This window comes from Melanotaenia boesemani, chromosome 10 (genome assembly GCF_017639745.1).
Source record: "Melanotaenia boesemani isolate fMelBoe1 chromosome 10, fMelBoe1.pri, whole genome shotgun sequence".
NCBI lineage: Eukaryota > Metazoa > Chordata > Actinopteri > Atheriniformes > Melanotaeniidae > Melanotaenia > Melanotaenia boesemani.
The window spans coordinates 23,603,265-23,627,004 of record NC_055691.1 but is presented as its reverse complement, the minus strand read 5'-3'; the positions used below and the strand labels follow the sequence as shown (position 1 = coordinate 23,627,004).

General features: G+C 38.0%; 2 protein-coding genes across 5 annotated transcripts; both read left to right on the top strand.

The window, feature by feature from the left end:
- Positions 1–545: 545 nt before the first annotated feature.
- Positions 546–6,874, top strand: edc3 (enhancer of mRNA decapping 3 homolog (S. cerevisiae)). 3 transcript variants are annotated; one of them, XM_041997178.1, is made up of 7 exons: positions 546–689; positions 921–1,086; positions 1,177–1,403; positions 2,620–2,958; positions 3,049–3,202; positions 3,683–3,900; positions 4,028–6,874. In XM_041997178.1, the coding sequence occupies exons 2-7, from the start codon at positions 923–925 to the stop codon at positions 4,360–4,362; spliced, it is 1,437 nt and encodes a 478-aa protein (XP_041853112.1). In that variant the 5' UTR covers positions 546–689; positions 921–922; the 3' UTR covers positions 4,363–6,874. The 3 variants fall into 3 exon arrangements, with proteins under 3 accessions (XP_041853112.1, XP_041853113.1, XP_041853114.1); XM_041997179.1 differs by having other exon boundaries at positions 546–702; XM_041997180.1 differs by having other exon boundaries at positions 546–797.
- Positions 6,875–7,005: 131 nt separating this feature from the next.
- LOC121647612 (tyrosine-protein kinase CSK-like) lies at positions 7,006–22,998 on the top strand. 2 transcript variants are annotated; one of them, XM_041997182.1, is made up of 14 exons: positions 7,006–7,485; positions 10,876–11,020; positions 15,014–15,105; positions 15,201–15,314; positions 15,476–15,588; positions 17,391–17,610; positions 19,256–19,349; positions 19,463–19,528; positions 19,888–19,987; positions 20,074–20,164; positions 20,264–20,337; positions 21,516–21,711; positions 21,834–21,920; positions 22,109–22,998. In XM_041997182.1, exons 3-14 carry the CDS (start codon positions 15,091–15,093, stop codon positions 22,280–22,282), a joined length of 1,344 nt encoding a protein of 447 aa, XP_041853116.1. In that variant the 5' UTR covers positions 7,006–7,485; positions 10,876–11,020; positions 15,014–15,090; the 3' UTR covers positions 22,283–22,998. The 2 variants fall into 2 exon arrangements, with proteins under 2 accessions (XP_041853116.1, XP_041853115.1); XM_041997181.1 differs by lacking the exon at positions 10,876–11,020 and having other exon boundaries at positions 7,007–7,485.
- The last annotated feature ends 742 nt before the right edge of the window (positions 22,999–23,740 follow it).

Below are 23,740 nucleotides of genomic sequence, written 5' to 3'. Positions count from 1 at the left end.
AGTCACAAGCAAAATAAACTGACAGAGAAGATTTGGCTAATTTTTCATGGGCTTAACCTACATACTTACCATCCCACAAATGCATTTTCCTTACAAATGTGGCACTATTTTACAGGCAAATAAACAGACTTTACAATGGTACAAGATTTATTGCTAACAAGCATTGTTACAACAGAGGAATAATTGACCAAACACAAATTTCCCCAATTCTTGTGCTAAATTTAGATACTTGACAATGTTAATATAATAACACACCTTTTTTTCTCGCTAAATGTATTAATCTACTATCTACTGTTAACCAACACTGAGCATTTTTAAAAGGTATAACAGAAAGAACAGAAGCTTGAGCTTTTAAAAAAAATAATGATGCCTACTACTGCCTACTCCTTTTCAGACATGAAATGTAAAGATGTAAATATTGTAAATAAAAGAAAACGTCTAAAATAATCTTTTTAAAAATGTTTGCAGAAATAACAGCTTCCGGTTGCAGTTTGCGACATAAAAATGTATAGATGTCTTATTTTGAAAGTCGTCGTCCCCCGGAAACAGGAAGGTACCATTAGTTGCCGTTGAAAAGCTAAGAAGCTAACACAGAACAACACTTTTCTTAGCAAATATTCAAACAGTTTATTTACTTGTGTTATTTAAAGAGGTCTGTGTCAAGCTAATACCGAAAACAACTCTTCAAGGTACTTGCGCAAGGTGCTGTGCTCAGCTTCTTAAATGCTTACTTAGCCTGGTAACAGGCCGAAGCTAACGCTAAGTTATGTTTGTTTGGTGACGCCAATATCGAGCGGGTAACATATCTGTGTTTCGTTTTTTAAAAGTAGGAGTGTCGTTGTTACACAAAGTTACACAAAGAGTTACTTGTATTTTTATTTTTAACCAGTAATGTTTAAACACATTTTAATCGTTTCCAGATATGGCTGCAGACTGGTTAGGTAGTTTGGTATCAATTAACTGTGGGCCAACGCTGGGAGTGTATCAAGGAGAGGTGTCATCTGTGGACCAGACCAGCCAAACCATCTCCCTAAGACAGCCTTTCCATAACGGAATTAAATGCCCCGTTCCCGAGGTCACATTCAGGTAAAACTACTATATAGATTCACCACCCCAACTTTGGTTTGTCGACATTTGCTCTTTGTTTTAATTATCTTTTTGTACCCTTCTCTGCAGTGCCATTGACATAAAAGACCTAAAGATTTTAGATATCAGAAATGGCAATGCCAGGACAAACCCTAATGCATCTTCAAAGGTAAGCAGTGCGCCAGTTGCAGTTCCAAGGAATGACCCCAGATCCGTGGAGAAACTAAACTCTCCACAGCAATGCTCCAAAAGCTATGGAGAGCGTCATGTAGATGCACTGGGTCAGCCTAAAGGATTCCGTAGAAGACACAATTCCTGTAAGTATTATAGTATTATGATATAAAATTTAATAAATATACACACATGTAAATATATATATATATATATATATATATATATATATATATTATACGCATATATATATATAATTGTCCCCTCGCCCTCTGTGGGTGGTCTCTCATCCGTCCAAGCTCGGGTCCTCTACCAGAGGCCTGGGAGCTTGAGGGTTCTGCGCAGTATCTTGGCTATTCCTAGGACTGCACTCTTCTGGACCGAGATGTCTGAGGTTTGTCCTGGGATCTGCTGTAGCCACTCTTCCAGTTTGGGGGTTACTGCCCCGAGTGCTCTGATGACCATGGGCACCACTGTTGCCTTCACTTTCCAGGCCTTCTCAAGTTCTTCTTTCAGGCCTTTGTATTTCTCCAGTTTCTCATGTTCCTTTTTCCTGATGTTGCAGTCGCTTGGTATTGCGATGTTAACCACAACGGCTTTCCTCTGCTGTTTGTCCATTACCACAATATCCGGCTGGTTTGCCATTACCATTTTGTCGGCCTGTATCTGGAAGTCCCACAGGATCTTAGTTCAGTTATCCTCTACCACCTTCAAAGGTGTTTCCCACCTTGACCTCTGGGCTTCCAGTCTGTACTCCGCACAGATGTTCCTGTACACTATACCAGTGTTACTTGGTTATGTCGCCCCTTGTAAGCTTTCCCTGCCAGCATCTTACACCCTGCAGTTATGTGCTGGATTGTCTCAGGGGCCTCTTTGCACATTCTACACCTGGGGTCTTGTATTGTAGATCTGGGCCTCTATTGCTCTGGTGCTCAAGGCCTGCTCCTGTGCAGCTATGATCAGTGCCTCTGTGCTGTCTTTCAGTCCAGCCCTTTCTAGCCATTGGTAGGATTTCTTGATATCAGCCAGCCTTCAGTTATCTGTCGGTGGTACATCCCATGGAGGGGCTTTTCCTCCCATGATGGTTCCTCCATGACCCCATGATCTGTTTTCCACTGCCTGAGACATTCACTGAGCACTTCGTCCACTGAGGCCATAGTCCTCTGCCTCCTTCCTTGCGCTTAGTGTACAGTCTCAGGGTGCTGGATTTGGGGTGGAACCCTCCATGCATGGTCAGGAGCTTTCGTGTTTTCACGTCTGTGAAACCCTGGCCAAAGGAAGAGATATATGTGTGTGTGTGTTGTGTTTGTGAGTAATGCAGACTTATGTTTACCTAATGATCTTATCTTGTTATCTCATCAGGGTCATCTAGTAGTCGAGGGGCAAATCAAGTGACACCAAAAAAGAATGGATTGAAGAATGGCCAATTGAAGCAAAGAGATGATGAGTGTTTTGGAGACGGTGTGGATGATGACCTGGATACAGACTTTGATTTTGAAGGAAACTTGGCACTTTTTGACAAAGCAGCTGTTTTCTCAGAGATAGACACATCAGAGCGCCGTAATGGTGCAAGGTCACGTGGGACGCCTCAAGACCAGACACCCTCACGGTACCGTCATGATGAGAACATTCTAGAGGCCAAACCAATTGTGTACAGACAGATTATTGTACCACAGCCTGGGGCCAAAGAGTACTGCACTGGTAAGTGTTTCAAATTGTAGTGAGTGAACATCATGAACATATTTGTGAGTACTGTAGATTGGTTTATACTTATTTACTTTCTCCATACAGACTCTGGACTTGTTGTACCGAGTATATCCTATGAACTGCACAAGCGTCTGTTGTCTGTTGCTGACCGTCATGGTCTCACACTGGAGCGAAGACTTGAGATGACTGGAGTATGTGCCAGTCAGATGGCACTTACATTGTTAGGAGGGCCCAACAGGTAAGCATGTATTGATGATGTACGGAGGCATGTTTAAATGATCATTTATATGTTTTAATGATGGAGAATTAACAAATGTATAGCCCTCACCTGTCCACAAAATAGTCCAGTTGTCTCAGTACTTATGATTCCTTGCAAAAGTCACCTTTATATGTTGAAGAGTTGTAATTCTTAAATTTTCCCCCTAATTTTAATATGATTACCCTCAAATTAAGTCTGCACTTGTGTTTCTCTTATAGCATTTTTATGCAGCTATAACCTGGATACATTTTGATTAAAAGAAACTAGCAAAACTGTGTCTGCGAATATATGGACCCAAATTGATTACACATTTTCATAATTTATACATCACTTTTCCTCTGTATTTGTACTTTCAAATAAACAATTTATGCAACAAGTTGGGATCTTTAAGTGGAGCTAATGGATTTTATATCTGACCTGCACAAAATCTAAGTTATTTGTAAATAATATTTTTTTCAGATTCACTCCCAAAAATTTACACCAGCATCCCACGGTGGCAGTACTTTGTGGTCCTCATGTTCAGGGAGCTCAGGGCATCAGCTGTGGGCGTCACCTAGCTAATCATGAAGTGGAGGTTGTATTGTTCCTGCCGAATTTCGTCAAGATGCTCGACTCTGTAACTAGTGAGCTTACGCTTTTCAACAAGACTGGTGGGAAACAGGTGTCCAGCATCAAAGGTGAACTTCTTTAATGACCTCATTGATTTTTTTTTTTTCTTCATGTTAGTCATGATTTGTGCAATTGTTCAAAATATCACACAATAACTTGAAATATCTATTCAATGCTTCCCTTTTGACTCCACAGACCTTCCAGACACCCCAGTGGATCTAATCATAAACTGTTTAGACTGCCACGAGAACACATTCCTTATGGATCAGCCTTGGTACCGAGCAGCTGCTGACTGGGCGAACCAGAACAGAGCACCAGTGCTAAGCTTGGATCCCCCTGTAAGTGGGCAGGGGCATGCTGTTGAAGCCAAGTGGTCCCTCTCGCTTTGCCTCCCACTTCCTCTGGGTGAGGGGGCCGGCAGGGTTTACCTGTGTGATATAGGTATTCCTCGCCAGGTTTTCCAGGAAGTGGGAATCAAATACCATTCTCCTTTTGGCTGCAAATTTGTCATCCCCTTGCACTCTGCATAGTATTAGATTAAAGCTTTCACCTTCCTTGACCAATTGAGGTTTTGGCGCCTTACATTCCAGAGTCTAAGCTGATTTTCAGTTCAGCTGGGAAGTTTCTAGTTTGACATTTGAACTGGGGCTTTCCCTTATACTGAAGGACTACTGTTACAGTTCAGTAGATCTGCAGACATTACTATGTAGATGGAAGAAGAGAAAGCCTTCAAGTCTTTACTTAAAAATATATCTTCACTATCTTAAACTGTAGGTAGTAGTATAGTTTAAGATGGGTTAGTGCTACTAAAGTGTCAAAGATGGTGGAACTTCATGTTTTGTTTTAAAATGAATCGGACAATCTCTGACTTGGAAGAAAACAAATAATCTGAATGTCATTGTATTTTTGGTCCCTGAGCCATCTGTTTATGTATGTATGGATCCATCGCAGAAATTAAGATCTGATCTTGTTTTTTTTTTTTACTTCTAAGGTTCAGTTTGTGGTTTAATCACGGTTCCTCATGATGTAATTTTTGTTATCTGCACCAGTCATCGTGGGTCTGCAGGAACCTTCTTTGACTTTCTAATGCAGAATTACATTTTTGGACTGTATGGATGGAGGAACACACAGAATGCTCATTATCCAGAAAAACAAAGTGTAGTTACTTGATGTAACAGAGGCGGCGTTAAAAGCCTTTATCTGCACATTAACTTATCATTCATGATTGAAAGTGTTGATTTGCAAAAGCATGCAAATAACATTTACGGTCAGGCGTTTCTTGTTTTTGGGGCAACACAGGAGATCTTTTTGGCGCAAGTTGGCATCGTTTTCCCTCCTAATACTTATGCACAGGATTTGAGGGGGAATGTGTTTTATTTTGGTACAGTGGTGTTAGATGATCAGATACACCAGTGTGTTTGAAACTTCCAGTTCAACTACAACTCACTGAGATGTTTGACTGCCACTTGTATGATTTAGATCTTTCTTTTTTTTCCTGAAGTTCTGTATGCATATTATTATGGAAGCAGATTCTGAAACATTGTAGTCCATCACAGCAAATGTCAAGTGTCTGTTTTGGCTGTGATGGATTTTTGTTGTTTTTGTAAGCAAATGCCGACTTCAGAGTCCTTCATCACATCAGATTAACAAGAAATGTTGCAGACTTGCCGTAAAGTCGATTACATCAATGCGGCAGGTTTCACAGTTTATGTCTTGTGTTGTACTGAAGCCAATGGAAGATGGATGTCTGGAACATTAGACAAAGTCCAGCTGAAAGTGGTGTAAGATAATTATTGTGTGGCCTTAAAAACCACTGGCACAATCCTTTAAGTGTTTAAGTTGAATTCTAACCATAGTGGGTCTGTTTTCTTCTCTTTTTAATGAAAACTGTCAGTTGACAAAGTAAGCTGAATGTTTTCATTGTGTAAAATTCAACTGCGTTTTGATTGGTCTGTGCTGAGTTTAAGCTGCACTTAAACACTGAGCAGTTTCTATGAATCACTGGTTGGGTCATATACAAATAACTGAAACAACTTTTTCTTGTTTGTATCTTCAGACTTTTTTCGTATTTAAGGGTGTTTAATGGATATTTAACATTACACTGAAGCATAGACTGTGAAAACAACTCACAAAGAGCTGCTTTTATTCTGCTGTCTTTTGAGGCATTGACAGGTTGTTGGCGCAGCTCTTGTAATTTCTTTCTGATAGTGAAATCCAAACTGCTGGTCCTTTAATACCATGGAGATTTGAAACGAGTGCAGAACTGAGTTCCTGAGCCTGTATAATTGCACTCATTAACATGTCCTTTAATGTTGATTTCTGTGCCCTGTTTAAGGGCAGTGTACTTTGGATGCTATGTTAAAGCAGTCTGACTTGTCAAGATAGAAAAATTAGGTACTCTTTGGGAAATTATATTGTGTACTATATTAAGTCCACATTTGATCATCAAAGAATCAAGTCATTGAAACTTGTTGTCTGTACAGAATTTATTTGAATATTCAATGAAAGTTATTGCTGTGCACAATAGTTTTGTCCTTTTTCCAACATTCCTCTGGCCTGATGTGTAACGTCACATCTGTTGAGACAAGTCTGGCCTGGAAACTCAGCCAGTGTTACTGAATGTGAAATCAAATTGTTTGTCTTTGGCCACTAGGAGGCAATGAAACAAACATTTTTGTGCTGTGATGGCAGCTTTTTGTATTCTATTTTTTCCCCCCACAAATGAGTATTTTTTCTCACAAAATGTGAATTTTTGGAGAGAACGTGGGGTATTTTTTTTTCTTCTTTTTTTTCAGTAAAACACGTTTGATAAAAAAAAATAGCAGGCAATGCATTTTGAGTTTTAACAAGTTTGAAAGTTAAAAAAAATTCCTGATCAGCTGTGGGTGTTGAGTAAGATCACCTCCCAGTAGACTATGGGAGGTTTTGTCTGTACAGGAACTTTTATTTAGAGGCTGGAGTTCACCGTCATGCCTCTTGTGCACAAAAAGCAGTTTTCATGTGTCATGTCTGCAGATTAAACCAATAAAAATAAATACACTAAACTCATGGGGAAGTGTGTTTGGATTTCCTGTAAACATTGCCTCATTAATGATCAAGTTCCTTCACCAACTAGACGGAAGCTTATTTTTAGATGGACTACTATGACGCGCATGTGCGCTGCAAAAAGGTGGGGCAAAAAAACTTGAACTCTTCTGACGGGGATAACTAGTAGGGTAGCCCGGAGCGATCCTAAATGAGTCTACCTCTTGTAGTTATTCGCTATCTTTTTACGCGCCTCTGTGGAGTAATTTAACACCGATAACAGCGGGGCTTTTGAAGAGGTAGGACCCTCCAGGGACAGTTGGGATAAAACTGCTGAAAAGTTTCCATATTCAACTCGCTATGTAAATAATGTTGACGGGAGACGCACCAGTGACCGCTCTGTTTCATTTTCTTTTGGACTGCTGAAAATTTAAGATTACCTGAGAGAAATTTCACTCCTGCCTTATCAGGATTTTGCGTTTTTTACTTCTTAATCGCCGTATTAGTATTTTTTTTTTCTTTTTATGGCGTGAATTAATGTGCTGTTGCTCAAATGAAACCGGACGTTTGAAAGTAGTTCAATCACCTGTTGCTGCTCCAGTCACCTTTTTCGCTTTACCTACAAACAGGTGAGTTAAATATATTTTTTTTAAAAGTGCAGCTTTTGGGTTTATGCGTATGTGCATCTCATTTCATGGTCTCTTACAGTCTATCACACTTTAATGGCATTAAAGTGCAAGTACATATAATGTAGAGTTGATAAAGTCTTGATTTTATACAATAACTGCATGTGTAAGTGCTCCACAGTCGCACAAATATATACCTTTTTCTCTCTTTTTAAGTTCGAAGCCCTGTTAACATCGCCCTTCAAACTTCTGCCACTTCCTCTGACTTCCTGTAGCTCCCCACTTTTCTCTGTTACATGTTACTTTATTATTACTATATTGTTATATGAATAATATTTTGCTTTGTAAGCATTCAACACATGTTTAATAGACTTTTTTTGGGGGGCAGCATTCAGAAATGTGTTTAAGTTGTAGAATAGTCGTAATAAAAAAAAAGTAATGCTTGATAGAATACGATTTTTCTTTAGCCTATCACCCTTTAGACAAATTTGTAAGAGCAACTGCTTAACCAAAAGCAAGTGTCTCGGTTGAAATCAAGATCAGTTAAGATTACCTTTGGGGAACTAAGGTAACTTAAGGTGATGACCTCTTGGCTAAAACTGGATTTCGCTTCTTCACAATAAAGTCTGAAGTCTCTCCAGATACAGTGCAGGGCTTCTTCCACTAAGGATTATTGCTTTAGAAAAGAGTGAAACTCTAAAGACAGATTAAACTGTTGAAACAAAAAGGGAGTGTATGAAACCACAGCAAAGCGTAGCTGCAGCAACAGAGCAGCTTGCACTGCATGGCTTGTGCATAGCACTGCAGCAAGGAAGCGTCCTCCTGTTTCTAAGGCATGCCATCTTTGTCTTATATGGTGTTTTCTGATGTCTACTTGCCCCCACCCACCACCCCTTTAAAAAAAAGACCAAACACGCATTATGAACTTTAGAAAGCAGTCAAATGCAAAGTTCATTCTGATAGCTAAACGCCAATAAGGGGACTGCCCCTGAATAACAATCATTGATTTTGCACTTCCTGTTACTAAGAGAACCATCTTGCTTCACACTGTTAGTTTTTGTGTTTATTTATGATAAACAGGGCTCTATTTTGGGTATATCCCAGAATTTACTTTCCTGACTCTAATGGTGAATCTCACACAAACCCACACAAACTGTGGGTCATTAAAATAGTACAATGACGGCTTGTATTTTAGGATCAAGTACTGGACTCATACTTCCTCTCTCAGATCCTATAGACAGTTGTTTCAGTGAGCTAAGCTGCAGCAACAGAGTCCAGCTGTTGAGCCAGAGGCAGACCGCTTCTTTCTCTTAGAAAAACATCTGTCCAGCTGGGTGAACTGTTGACACGTGTTCCCTCTATATCTGTACATCACTCAATTTTCACACTTACTGTGTGTCCCGCAGGTGAAAACTCAAGAAATTATTGCATTCTCCTCCTTATATCTGCCAGGACTTTTCTGCTGCTGAAATAGCAGAGCATCCTGAAGGGTCAGGATAAGGACTGTATAAGCTCAGGCCCCCTTTCTGCACATCCGGGGATTTAGCTTTAAAGAAACAGACATGTTCGTTTTTGGTTGAAGTATTCAGTTCCTCTACTTGGCTTAAAGAAATATCCCAACAAAAAAGTAGCTTCTTTGTATGATGAAGAAAAATAGGGAGAAAAGTCTAAGAATATGTAATCTGAAGTCTTTATTTGACCCTTTAACAAAATGTAAAATAATAATAATAATAATTTTAGTATATTTACCATTTATTACTGTGTGATATGTTAAATTTATTATATTGCATTATTTTTTATTGTATCAGCCTGGGGGCAGAAGACAAGTATCTGATTGTGTACAAAAGGTTTTGAGCAAAGTTTTTACCATAAAATGTTGCAAAAGGTCTCAGAAACTGTATCAAATATGATACATATGGCATTATAAGGTTAATCCAGCTCCTCTCAGAGGATGCCTGGCATATATTGGCTGCACCACTTTACCTAGATCATCTCTGAGATGTGAACAGGTAATCTGCCTTCTCATTGGATCCCTATCAACAAACATTAGAGACTTTGTGAGTTTTTCCTGAAGATTTTAAGGGCAGCTGAAATTTACACAAGTGCTGCCATTTAAAGCCCATTCTCCCAAGAATTATGTTGCCATTTTACATTTCTGGGCACCTCAATTATGTATAATTTGTGCATTCCTCAGCCAAAGGAGCCTGATGTGTCTCCACCATGTGACAGTTTATGTGAAACATATAGGCTCTGTCATTGCTGCTGTATTTAACACCAAGCCATTTTTTCCTGACATAACCCAACAAAGTTATTGTACTTTCTAATTTTATTAACCCAGTTTCATTTTCAAAATCTAAAAATGCATTGCATTCTCTCATTCTAACCAAGAAGCTTTGCTGCATTTACACAGCAAAAATAAAAAAGAAGGGAGGAAATAAAAAGAATAGTTACTTGCTGCAGTCAAACTCAGGTCTCTCATGTGAAAGCAAAGCTTTTCACTCAGCTTGTACCTTTAAGCATTTGTTTGTCACTTGGTGAAGCTGTTTGCCTCACATGACCCAACAACCAGGCCTTGCACATGTCACTAAAAGAGCTACATAACAATGTATGTAACTGTGGACTCCCCAAAACATGTGAACAAGTTTTGCAGGAGACTGGGTTTCAGTAATTCCCTTGTATGTCTGTAGTTTTTTTGTTTGTTTGTTTGTTTGTTTGTTTGTTTATCTGCTCAGGGCCTGCAAATGTGAATTAGCAGCTAGGCCGCTCCTGTAAATCTTCTCTTAACTGGGCATTTTCTTCCCCAAAAGGCAATGCATTAAATGAATAATACTTTTATATGCATTTGAACATATTTTCAGACAAGAAAAAGCTCAGCAAGATGCTAATTTGAAAAAATGTAGTTGCAGTTACCAAAATTAAGAGTTACCTATAAAAATTGTGACCAATTTATCATGTGTTGTTAGATTATTACCAAGATACATAATTTCCCCAGCTGCAGTATGATAATTCTTGTGACTCTTCACACCCAACAAACAAATAAAAAGAGTATTTATTTATTTATTTTAAGAAATAATAAGAATAATAGGGGAAATCATTATGTCTGACAGGGAACAATTTCCTAAATGGTGACAGAGGTATCACATAACAAAGGTCATTTTATATGTACAGTTTCCAATCCCAAATCTCAGTGCAGTGCTTGAGTAAATGCACTTTTTACCACTGTGGATATCAATATGAAGACTTCTTTGCTCTTATTTAATGCAAAAAGTTTTTACATGCTGATAATTTTTCTGTGAAAATTTCTCAAATCCATCCACACAACCTAACTTGCTTGATTTGATCTAGCAGCACATGACTCTATCAGGAATCTTTACTTCCGTTTTTTTTCTGCAGATACATGAGGGAGTGGCAGATTCACAAAGGACCAGAGAAGACATTTCTACATTCCTGTTCTGTCTTGCTTTGCGCAGTCAGGCTCCCACTGAATCTTGTAGATCACACTCACACATTAAATAGGAGGCCAGCTGCTAATTAACAGGTTGGGTTTAAATAGTGACATTGCAAAGAATAATTAGCTGATGATGTGATTTATTATTCTTAGAAATGCAAAAATGATTTCATAAACACTTTAGGAGCTTTGAAGTTGTAGGACTTTGGACTGATAGGCTGCTTTGTGCTCTCTCTCGAGCCCATTGGTTTTCTGTTGCTTTCAGGAGTTAATCTCACACTTTTAACATATGGTCTCAACTGACTACAATCAGAATACAAATGTTTAGTAAATGTGCTTATATCAGAGCAGTAAACACAAGATGTTTTACAGCACCTGCAGAATATAATAAGAAAGAGAACATTAATTTATTAATTGCCAAACATGCTGGACTGAACTGCTGCTGCCCTTAAAGTTGCTCACTGGCCAGATAGATGATGATGATGATGATGATGAACTCCTTAGTGAAACAGGGGTCAGTAGGAATTTGCCCAAGTCACAATGACAGCCTTGTGTGCTCCCTGAAAGCGGCAAAGCCGTGTTCCATGGAGAGCTCTCTGGAAATGGCAGTGACTCCATGGCAGACTGTTTCTGTCCCATTCACTCAGCGCAGTGAGCAGCCTGCTGCTGAGAGGCATTCAGTGTCTCACAACAGATGATTTACAAAAGTGTTTTGTGGAAGTCTTGGCCACGCTTATCCCTTCCTCTCATGGCAAAATCCTTCACTGTGACATTTGCTCAGTCAAATTCAGTTGATATCAACTCATTTTCAGCATTGTGAAAATGACCTCCTGGCTGAGGGTGTAAATTGTGCTGAAATGGATCAAAGTTGAGTTTTTCCCACACTTGTAGCATGGCTTTAAGGATGTCAGTGTGGCTATGTTGTCTCTAGGGCTGGCCCCAGAATACCTGTCCGATCTTATTGTACTGCATCAGCCCTCCAGAGTGCTTCGTTCAGCCAGTCAAATGGCCTTAGAGGTTCCTCGATCTAACTTAAAAACTACAAGAGTCCAAGCCTTCTCGGTTGCAGCCCCGACTCTGTGGAACACTTTGCCTTTAACTGTGCGGTCTGCAAACAGTCTCTACACCTTTAAATCTTTGAATTAAGACCAGTTGTACATGAAGATTATTTTGTGGAAAGGCATTGACCCTAAAAGATGTTTTGTAACTATAAGACTTAAACAGTTTTCAGGTGCAAGCCAGTAGGATCCAGATTATGTTACTGAATCCGTTATTCCATCTCAGTAAACTTTTATGCATTTTGATGAGTCTGCGCTTACAGAACCTGTTGTATTACTCTGCTTTATTAAATCTTAACTAACTTGAAAAAACAAACAAACAAACAAAACACACTCAGGCAGCACAGACCCCTGCCAGCACCAAAAGTGTAACTATCAGTGAAATCCAAATCTACATCCAAACATATTTATATGGATATATTTCCAAAACATTTCAGATGCACAAGAAATTGAATGGGTTCTTTCTTTGCTCATGAGCAACACTTACTTTTCCTATAAGCTTGCTGAAAGACAAACCTGTTTTGTTATCTTCTTGGCCTTTAGAGAGGATGGACTATGTTATGCGTTTTAGGTTTTCCCCGTACCTTTGGTGTGTTGTGTAGTTTTTTAATTTTCTTTTTCCTTATGTTACACCATTTTCAATCAATCACCCATTTCATCAGAGCTAACCATCTTTTCTTTCTTCTGTGCTGCCTCTAGAGCAGCTCTGATAGTCGTCTGAAATTAATTGTGAACTTTGCAGTTTGAGCTCCATGTGTTTCACAGTTATTTTTATGATGACATAAACCAACTCACAGTATACTTTAGACTTGGCATTTGATTGTAAAAGCCATTATCCAACTATTTAAGCTGTTATGTGTTGAATAACAAAGACCAGAGAGGCCCTAACAATCCTACAACCATACTGTGGCTAGTATCTCATCAGTGCCTAAAAGAGGAATCTTGCAGATTTTGGTAAACCAGTGGCTTAAATGTGTTGCTCAGCATAACAGCTGACATATTGGTCAGGATGAAATGCCGCCACGCCTGATGTTGGATTGTGCAGGTGTTTTAAATCTTAGTAACTGCTTTTCTTGTAGTATAGTTTACATATAAAATATTAAGAATTTAGGGGTCTTTTTTTTTTTTTAGGAAAACAACTATATTTTAATTAGTGTAGTATCACATATTAATAAGAATTGTGTGCCCATTACCCTAGAATGAACAGATGAAACAGATCTTTTGATTTATAATGTTTTTGTGAAAGCCCATATTAAATAAATCAATCAGTGGCTCTATTGACAGAGTCTTGCATATTTTTAGTTTTTATTTTTAGTAACCGCCATAGTTTCCCTCTCACTCGTGGAGAGAAGTGGTGTTTAATTTGTTAGATCTCATTAAACCCTATGCACTACTCTGTTAACGTGTATTAATCTGCGTTAGTGCTTTTGAGATAACTGCAGATATCAGCATTTTTTTGTGGATGTTTAATTATTAATCATAGTTTTGGACTAAAAAAAAGCTCACGCCTGTTAGTAGTGATAAACGGGAAGTCAGAGTACCATAGAAATGACTTTGAATCCGTTTACTCAACACCATTATTTCATTTACACAGATAATGGTGAGTTCAGTTACGTCCGTCTGGATATGAACTTTCTGAGCCGTGCTTCCAGCATGGCTATACATATCCTTACACAAAATTAATGTCTATCTTTCTCTGTGTATCTTACACATGCAGCTCTTTTTGGACAAAATAGTTTGTTTGAGCTAATCATGACTTATTTAAAGTGATGCTAGTCACAAGCATTTATGCACAGTGTTTGTTAAAACCACGATGAGCTGCTAGCATGTCTACTAACACTTTTTTCTTATTTTCCTTCTTGACCCTCTGTACTGTGAGACATGTCAAAGTAAAATACGTATGGGCTGGGATGAGTAGAGAGGGGGTTGATGGGTGTGGAAAGTGGATGCAGAGACTGTACTTGTGTTACTTATGCAGAAGACAGCTGCAGCAGTCCGTAGGGGAAACATCCTCTCTATACTGAGCAAGGACAGTCTTCTCTTAGACACATAAGTGTTTTAATCTGTTTTTTGGAGTCTGTGAAAAGGCTTTTATTTATGAAGATGGATAATATAAAAAATATGCTACATTATGTTTCCATTTTCAAGGAAACATGTTTTCTTTTACCTCACATTATCACTGTAGTATCCTAAATCTAGGATGTCATACAGGAAGTTGACTGTGCTGCAGTGGACATATCAAAGGATGTGACCTCATGTAAAATGACAGCCATGAAATGAGCCAGGATTTTCCCTGAGTTCTGGCCATTGAGCCTTTTTTTCACCTCTCCGTGGGAACTGAAATTGGAAGAGAGGAAGTGGTTCTTTGAGGGAGGACAGTGGGGGGAAATTGAGCATGGCTTAATCCATAGGTCATCATTTAACTATGACGCTCATGCTCTGATTTGTTGTGTATGTGTCATGGAAACACTGGCCCTGGGGTGATTGAGACCTAAGGTTATTGTCGTAGTGGCTTCTTTGCTGTCGTAAAGAAACACAAGGCTGGACAAGTCCCTCGAGTCTGGTCAGATCTCACCACAAATTTGCATTCCAGCGTTGGAGGAGAGCTATCTTGATTTCTATAGGGCCCAGTAACAAAGTATAAAGTGGATCCAGTTTTCTTCAGTTTATAGTTCTCAAAATGGGCATTGTAATAAAACTAACTTAGTGTGTTTTGGGTCTAGCAGCACTCTGAAAGCTGCTTGTACACTTTGGTGTCCTGCATCATGGAATCATTTGGCAGAAGTTGTGAAAGTGCAATTATAAAAGGAAGGCTTCTTAGTTCTGCTTTCTGTATGTGTGAGTTATTTTTACTTGCACTGTCTGATCTGATGCTAATGGCTAACCTACTTGCTCTGAGTTACTTCACACCTGCTTCTGTTGAGAAAAACAAACAAATTTGATGTCTTCCTGAGAATTTGCTTATGGTGAAGTGAATGTTGCTGAAGCAATCATATCCGACTGACTGTTCTGTTTGTCTTTGTAGGTACTGTGTATATGTTTACAAGCTCTAATGGTAGCAGCTAGAAAACAACCCCTATAAGAGGATAGAAGCACCTCACCATGACAGAGGTTCAGGTAGGAAAGGCCTCTGAAGTACAAATATTAGTACATATACATGATTTTATTTTTATTTTTAATACCTTACATGTGTTCTACTAACATTGTTACAGAGTCCATGGCCGCAGGGCACAGAGTGTGTGGCCCGGTACAACTTCAAAGGCACATCAGAGCAGGACCTTCCATTTAGCAAAGGAGACGTGCTGACGATCATTGTTGTCACAAAGGTAAATCTAAACTTTCTCCTTTGAGGACTGAGGTCATTTTTTGATATACAGTATGTTTATTTCACTATACTTCCTGTTATCTTTAAATATGAGAATGGGATAAATTCATCTTGAACTGATTTATCTACTATCCTAACCGTTGCTGACATTTCACATTTCAGGATCCAAACTGGTACAAAGCTAAAAACGCTTCAGGTCGTGAGGGAACAATTCCAGCCAATTATGTGCAGAAAAGAGAGGGTGTGAAATCTGGCGGAAAGCTGAGTCTCATGCCGTGAGTAAACAGATAATCTTGGTTTCTTAAGTTCTGATACCCAATTTAATCTTTTACTTTCAAAGCAAACAGGGTTAGTCTGATGGATCTGTATCTCTTGCCACCACAAAAAATATTATTTGTTGCAGTGGCTAAAACAGCTCAGCCTCTCCCCTTTTCTCGGACTGCGTGGTTGTAGAAAGCTCGTGGCCTCTTTGTCGTGGCACTGGCGTTGTTGCTGTGCGAATGAGACCACAGCTCAGTCAGGCGGTGTTGTAATTGCATGCGCTTGTGTCTGCTTCCACATCAGCTTTGCATGAACTCAGCAGAGTTTCCTGTTGTTTCTTTTCTATTTCAGACCTAAGTAATCTCAAATATCTACCCATTTGCCCACGTGATGGGTTTTCCATGTACATGAATACTTCTGTAGGTCTATTTATAGTGTGTTTGATCACAAAATTATGTCTTGTATAACTTCATGAGGATAAAATAAGCCAACTACCTGTACCCACACACAAAGTGAAGTGATGTGAAAATGTATTTAACAAAACATATTTCTTATATAAGATGCCCCACTGGAGCTTCCATTAACCCAATTTAGCTATCAGTAGAGACATAGCCGTATCCCTTACTGTCAAGCTGGGTTTAAAGAAAAGATTTGAGTTAGAGGAACAAACCTAAGATGTAGTTGTCAGTATCGTAAATATCACAAGCAATGAATGTGAGTATGAAGTGGTGAAGGGAATTTATAAACTTCAGCAAGTCGGCAGAATTTCATCCATAAAATTACCTCCCATGATGTCGAACAGAAAGGAAAGCTCCATATCAGAAGGAAGCAGCCTGCATTTCTGTGACGAAACGTCTTTGTCTCAGCTTTCCAACAAGGTTCTCTGTGTGATATTTAAATTTCTCATGGAGCCGCATGCAAATGCTGTTACTGTACATTCTGAAAGCTACATTTGAATATGTGACTGCCTTGGCATTAAAACTGGTTTTAGTGAATATGCAAATCACAGTCATTTATACATGCGGATGCTGAAAGTATTGTTTGAACTATTTATATGAAAGGGCAGTTTAACATCATAAAGTGGAATAAACAAGGAAATAGTATCACTTCCCAAAGACTAATAGAAATGAATGAGAAACACAGCCAAAAATGTTAAGGGAAGCTTTATGGATGTCAGAAAACAACTTCATGATTGTCATGATTTCTGAATATTGAGGTATGGTGTTCTGTATTGAATGAAATAGAAGCCAAAACCTGAGATGGTGCATTAAAGACGACTGGAGAATAGAAATAAAAATCACCTACTTTCTGCAGCATCCATTAAATCAATGTATTCCATTGATTTGTGTTGTTCTAAAAAAGAAGAAGAAAAAAAAAAAAACAAGACAGCTCACCATCTGCCAAGGCTTTCGCCCTGTTTTGCCATTTTAGAGAAGGCCTGGACTGACACCTCCACCTCTGTCCCAGGTTTCATAAAACCCAACAAATAAATCTGTCTCATACTCCACCCTCTGCTCTCATTTTGGCAGATGACTAATTCTGCACACAGGCAAACACTTGTCAAGATGAAAAAAGAAAGTATTTTTAATATTGTGTGTAACAATAAGAAGCTTACAGGGCTGTGGAAAAGTCATGAGTACTGATTGCAAAGTTGTTAATTAGGACATAAAAATATTAAATGTAATCTTTGAAATAATTTTGACCTGTGAAATTTCCCGTCATGCTTCAGTAAAATGGAGTAAAATATTTTAATAATGATACAGGACAAATAAATATTCATACTGTAAAGGATTTTTATTTGTTCTTCTACTTCCAGATGGTTTCATGGGAAGATAACTCGGGATCAGGCAGAGCGACTACTTTACCCCCCTGAGACAGGCCTGTTTTTGGTCAGAGAGAGCACCAACTTCCCTGGCGACTACACTCTCTGTGTTAGCTGCGATGGGAAAGTGGAGCATTACCGCATCATCTACAAACACGGCAAGCTCTCCATAGATGACGAGGTCTTTTTTGAGAACCTGATGCAGCTGGTTGAGGTAAGACTACATTAAATTTAGGCTTTTAATGCAACAAAATATTTTTGGTGTTTGGTCAGGAGCATGAATGCACTGAGTGCAGAGTTTTGAGTCTCAGTGTAACAGTACAACTTCAGAGATGATGAGCAGTTCCTGGAACATATAATGAACAGGAAGTGTCAAAGAGGAAGTGAAGAGTGTGCTGAGGTTCAGAGCTGTAACCTCAGAAAGACAAGAGGGCTTTACTCTCAAAATGACATCTCCTCCTGTGTAAAAAGCTTATTTTGAACTTCAGCTTACTATGTATTAAATAGAAAACGGCAGTATATGGAAATAAATTCAATATAACCAAGTCTTTTTTACATATATTCACTCACTCTTTGTTTCCATTATTTGACCAGACAGCCCTCTGTTGGAACACTGCTTATCCTGCAACTTTGTTAGTCTTCAGAGTTGGTGCAGTTGAATGCTTCGTTTTTAGAAATAAAGAAGATCAACGTATGTATGACTTCTGGTTTAAAAAAAAAAAAAAGGGATTTTTACCAGTGACTGGAAGATTAAAACCTGAAAGAGTTGACCCACTGATTTTTTTTTAATCCACTAAAAGATGAAAAATTACTTAATTATCATTGCAGGAATACCAAATTTAAAATCTTAAAAGCTTCATTCTATTTAAATGTGGGCAGGCCTTCAAGCCACATAGCTCTACATGAGGCTCAAGGGGTTTCTAGTGCTGTAGTAATTTTTTTTTTAGATTTCATGAAGTTATAATTGGCCCTTTAGATTCAATCAAGTTGGTCTACTGTAAAGCTGATGTTTCCACTTTAAGTTTGCATGTAAGTTAGTACAATTATGTAATATATCTCAAAGTGGCTTAAATTAAACTTTTAAAAAAAAAACTCACTAAGGAAGAAAAAAATCTAACAAGTGAAGATTAAGTTGCAGGTGAAACCATTTCTGGTTTTATTTGTTTCGATGTTTCTATTCTGATGTTGCATTAAAAATAGCTAAAAGTAAAAAAAAGGAGTGAGGTTGAGCTTCCCGTCTGCAGCACTTTTATAGTCATAAGCAGTTTGGCAGGAAGCCAAAAGATCTACATTATTATGACCATTTTGATAAGATATTTCTGCATGACTTTGCATCTCTCTCATTCTGCTCTTGTAAAGCAGAAAAACAACAGAGACTTGAGATGTGTGACTACAGGAATATTGGTATGAGGGAAATGAGGAGGGCTTCCATTTTTTTAAAGGTTGTGCAACAGCCATGTGAAACATGTCAGTTCACTCTGAACTGTAAAGCACCAGCTCACACGTGCGGTACCTCACATAACGAAGCCCATTGGTATTCATTCGGGCAGGCATCACATTGACGACAGTGGGGGAGAAAATAAAATTATAACAGGTTAAACTTTGAACAGAGCCAGATGTTTCTGCCACTGATTGAAGACTGTGCATGTATGTTTTTTTTTTATCTTTTTAAAAGAACTTAAAATCAGCAGCAGACAATTCCATGTGTCTATATGCTGTAATTCATTTAAATAAAAACAGATGCATGCTTTGAATTATTATTTGTCTCTAATTGGGAACTATTATGTGTCTTTTCTGGCTGCCCCTGTAATTTCAGACTGCTTACATTTTCACTTAACTTGTTTCATTCATCGTTCCAGCACTACACCAAAGATGCTGATGGCCTCTGTACCAAACTAATAAAGCCAAAGTTGGAGGAGGGAACAGTAGCGGCTCAGGATGAGTTCTCCAGGAGTAAGTCTTAGTTTGTTAGTTATTATTATTTATGCTTTTTAAATGCTTTCTGCATCAGTGTGCCTGGTTGTCATGTCTCAACTGCATGTATTTTCTTTTTAATTGGCCAACAGGCGGCTGGGCAATGAACAGACAGGACCTGAAACTGCAGCAGGTTATTGGAAAAGGAGAATTTGGAGGTAGTTTTGTGATGTTTTTATTGTTTTGTGTGTGGAAATATGTTGACTTAAGCTTAAAATGATGCCAAAGAAGGCAGAAGTAGTTTCGGCAATTTGCCAGTAAAACTTAAAGAGTGCATTTCTTACAAGCAGACTTTGTCAGCATATCATAAAAATAACATATTACAACTTATTCGTTAGAATTAAAGCTCGTAACGTTTCTTTTGTACCAGCACGTAAAGTCAAATTACCATTGTCATCCAATAGGATCTGCTGAGAACATCTGTTTTTGCCCTTTTTATTTATTTATTTTCTCTTGAAATCTAATAAATTCGTTTCACTGATTGTTCTTTGTGTGCTATTTTTTGTGACTATTCCAGATGTCATGGTGGGAGAACACAAAGGGACTAAAGTTGCTGTGAAGTGCATAAAAAATGATGCTACAGCACAAGCCTTCATCGCAGAGGCCTCTGTTATGACGTAAGGAAATTACACATGGGTTATTGGATTTTGAAAAACACAAATGAATCCACAATAACATGTGCACGTTTCTCTCCATCAACCAGGCAACTACGGCACAATAACCTGGTGCAGCTGCTTGGAGTGATTGTAGAGGAGAATGGAAGTCTTTTTATAGTTACTGAGTATATGGCCAAGGTAGGTGGTTTACTGTCTGATAGACCGAAGACTCTGGAAATGTAACACCCACAATACTCTCATGGATGTATTACAAGTTTGCTCCTTTGTGGTTTTTAGGGATGTTTGGTTGACTACTTACGTTCCAGAGGCCGTACAGTACTTGGTGGAGATGCACTCCTTCATTTTACTTTGTGGGTATATATGTATGTGTTTATAATCTGTAGTAGGGGTAGCCAACATTTAGCATCTGTTTGGTGTTGTTTTCAGCATGCTCATTAGCATGGTGCTGATCCTTTTAGCTACTCCTAAAATTCCTGTTTTAAATGTTTGTGCAGTGAATCCAGTAGTTACCAGCTGAAGCAGAGCTTGCAAGCTATTGTCAATGCTTAATTTTTGTACATTTACATTTAGATTTTGACCAAAATGGAGTATGTCACACCTGTGGGTAAACACATTTATAAAGGGCAAAAGGGGATATTAACCTAGTAATTGGTTTATTTCAGGATAAAAAGCTATATTGTTACAATAAATGGGCAGAAATTTATCTACTTTTGCTAATGCTTCATAAAGCTCAGGGAGCACCAACAGCAATAACCTACATTTCTTGTGATAAAAATTAGCTAGAATGAGTTGAATGTCTAAGACCTTTTTTCACTCAACTAAAAAAAAGACTTCTTACAAAATCATTTCCTTGATAACCCATCAGTTTAAATCACTGCCGGCCTCTGCACCTGTTTTATGTACATATTTATATTTGGCTATTACCTTTACCATGTGGTTTCATATCTCAATTTTATAATTAATTTATCTTACTCAGCGTTATTGTAAATCAGGGACAGCCCTTCAATGAATGAGTTAGTAAGTGAATGAATAGATAAATAAATAAAAGCAGTGACAACCTACACAAAAATGCAAATATGCGCAAATATATTTTGTAATATATTTAGCACATGTCATATGACTCATAAGTCTTATTACACCAGTTGACCAGATGTTTTCTGTAATGTCAACATATGTAATGCTTAGATTGCAACATCACACTGTAAAAACATGAAGGCTGCATACTGCCTACTAAAGGGTTGAGGATATTGTAACATGAGCACATGGATACATTCTTGTTAAATGAGAGCTTTTTCTACTGTTGCAACTCACATGATGATATCATACTGATCTTGTGATCAGTATATCAGCTATTTTCTTAGAAGGTGTTGGGTAAAGGTGTTGGTTTCTACTGATGTAGTTGTCACTGATACGGTTCCTGCTCAGATCATTGTGTTCAGAAACTAAATTAAACACATTTAATGTTTTGATTACAAGCACTTATCCTAAAATTAGCTTGATCTCATTTATTTTTACTTGTGTTTAACAGAGATGTCTGTGAAGCCATGGCATATCTGGAGGTTAACAACTTTGTGCACCGAGACTTAGCAGCCCGAAATGTTCTTGTGTCAGAGGACAACATTGCCAAAGTCAGTGACTTTGGTTTGACCAAAGAGGCTTCTTCCACTGAGGATACAGCTAAACTGCCTGTGAAGTGGACAGCACCAGAAGCCCTCAGAGAAAAGGTATACTGCTACATGACCTTTCTGACAAGTGTGCTGTGCCATGTGTACACACACACACACACACTGTACAAAACTAAACACTGTTACATCTGTTTTACATCTGTTTTTCTCTTAATCAATAGAAATTTTCCACCAAGTCAGATGTTTGGAGCTATGGTATTTTGCTTTGGGAGATTTACTCTTTTGGCCGTGTCCCTTATCCAAGAATAGTAAGTATCATTATTTGGTTTGCACAGATTTGTATTAATTACAAGCCTGATTTAAAACTATCCCATAATATTTGGAATAATTCTGTGACATAGAATGCATATTTTACAGATCTTAACTAGATTCAGTTGTATTTTCTGCTGCAACTTTATGAAATGCTTTCCACCAACAAATTAACTCTGTTGTGCAGGCATTGAAAGACGTAGTGCCGCGCGTGGAAAAGGGTTACAAAATGGACTGTCCAGACGGCTGTCCTGAGGTCGTGTATAACATCATGAAACAGTGCTGGAACCTGGATCCTGCTGCTCGACCAAGCTTTCAGATGTTGAAGGAGTGGCTACAACACATCAGTCACAGAAAGTGATTTTCCTCTTCTTTTCTTTTGATCACGTGGAACATAACCTAGGATAAAATAAAATTTGTATGTTAAATATTATTTTAAGTCCGCAAATTGTGGCTTCTTTGACTGGAAAGTAAAGCTGTCAAAATATTTGTTTTTAAATGGTGCCCCTTGTAAGAATGTTCAAACAGCAGTAACTCTTAATGGCTCAGTTGTGTAGTTGAGGTTTGTTATCAGTAGTTACTGATTAACTGTCAAATCCTCAAGTCTCTACTTGCCAAAGTGCCTTTCCATGTTATCATGTCCCTTATGATATTTTCTATGGTCATATCGGTGGTCTCCTTCAAGTTTCTGGACATATCAAAAGAAGATAATTTCATTCAGCTGGTGAAACAATGGTGTCTGCTTTATTTTTTTCTTCTTTTTTTTTACAGTTTCAAGGTACATTTTTGCATGGATGTTGAATTATTTTGTCAAAATGGACTAAATAACTATTGTTATGCAGCTTTATTTGTTATTGTTGGATAAAATAGACCTCTTGTCCCTTTATTATTATAAAAGAAAGGACATGTATTGATATGACAGCATTCTAAGCAGTTTTATAAATGGCATTTTTGTTTTGAAAATGTTCATTCTGACATCAGTTATTTTACTGTGTGAATATTTGTGTTTAATCAAACTGTCTGGATTTTGGATGTCAGATGTATTGTGCTGTTGTCAACAATAAAAATGTCTATTTATCTATTTGTTTTTATTTTTTTTTATGGGGTGGGATATATCCTGTTCTAATATTGAATGTGTCCTAAATCTCTATATTTGCAATTAAATAGTTTATTTTAATAAGTGCTCAATTCATTAACATGTCTCTTTAAATGAAAGTGGTATTAGGATTTTCCATTTACTTCTTTTGAATTTAAGTCATTCTTATGATAATATACAGACTAGCTATATTAGGCAGCATGCAATTACCATGAAGGTAACAGATTTGTTTAGTTTATTATATTTAAATTACCATCAACTACAGTTCTTGTTGATTCTGTTCTTTAGTTTTGTATAAGGCCGCACTTGTATCAAGTAATAAACGAAAGAGAATAGCAAAATGCTGCCAAAGGGGTGTGACATATCTTTTTGCAAAGGTGGGGCCAGAGGGATGGCCTAGAGTGCACAGACCATCCATAAAATGTGACTGACCTCCTAGATGTCACCCCAAGAAGAGACAATCAAATGCTAGCAAATATTTAGTGTAAACTGGTCTTTTGAATTCAGTTCAATTAAAAAAAACTTGTTGTCTCACGGCAAACCTCAGATGCCCAAGTGTGAGTGAATGCTTGTTTAGGGCCGGGCAATATATTCTGATTTTCAAACATATGGAGACTTTTTTACATAAAGAATGAGGGAATATCGCTTATATCGAGATAGCTTGTTTTGAGTTAAAAGTTTATTTTCTTTTTACATTTTGCACAACTTTTTTTTTTGTTGTTG

Excerpts from the sequence above, each read along its gene's own strand:
- edc3 (XM_041997178.1), top strand. The coding sequence starts at position 923 with ATGGCTGCAGACTGGTTAGGTAGTTTGGTATCAATTAACTGTGGGCCA. Across the intron at positions 1,404-2,619 it reads CCGTAGAAGACACAATTCCT|GGTCATCTAGTAGTCGAGGG; the intron begins GTAAGTATTATA and ends TTATCTCATCAG. Across the intron at positions 3,203-3,682 it reads TTGTTAGGAGGGCCCAACAG|ATTCACTCCCAAAAATTTAC; the intron begins GTAAGCATGTAT and ends TATTTTTTTCAG.
- LOC121647612 (XM_041997182.1), top strand. Across the intron at positions 15,315-15,475 it reads CGATCATTGTTGTCACAAAG|GATCCAAACTGGTACAAAGC; the intron begins GTAAATCTAAAC and ends TTCACATTTCAG. Across the intron at positions 19,350-19,462 it reads TCAGGATGAGTTCTCCAGGA|GCGGCTGGGCAATGAACAGA; the intron begins GTAAGTCTTAGT and ends ATTGGCCAACAG.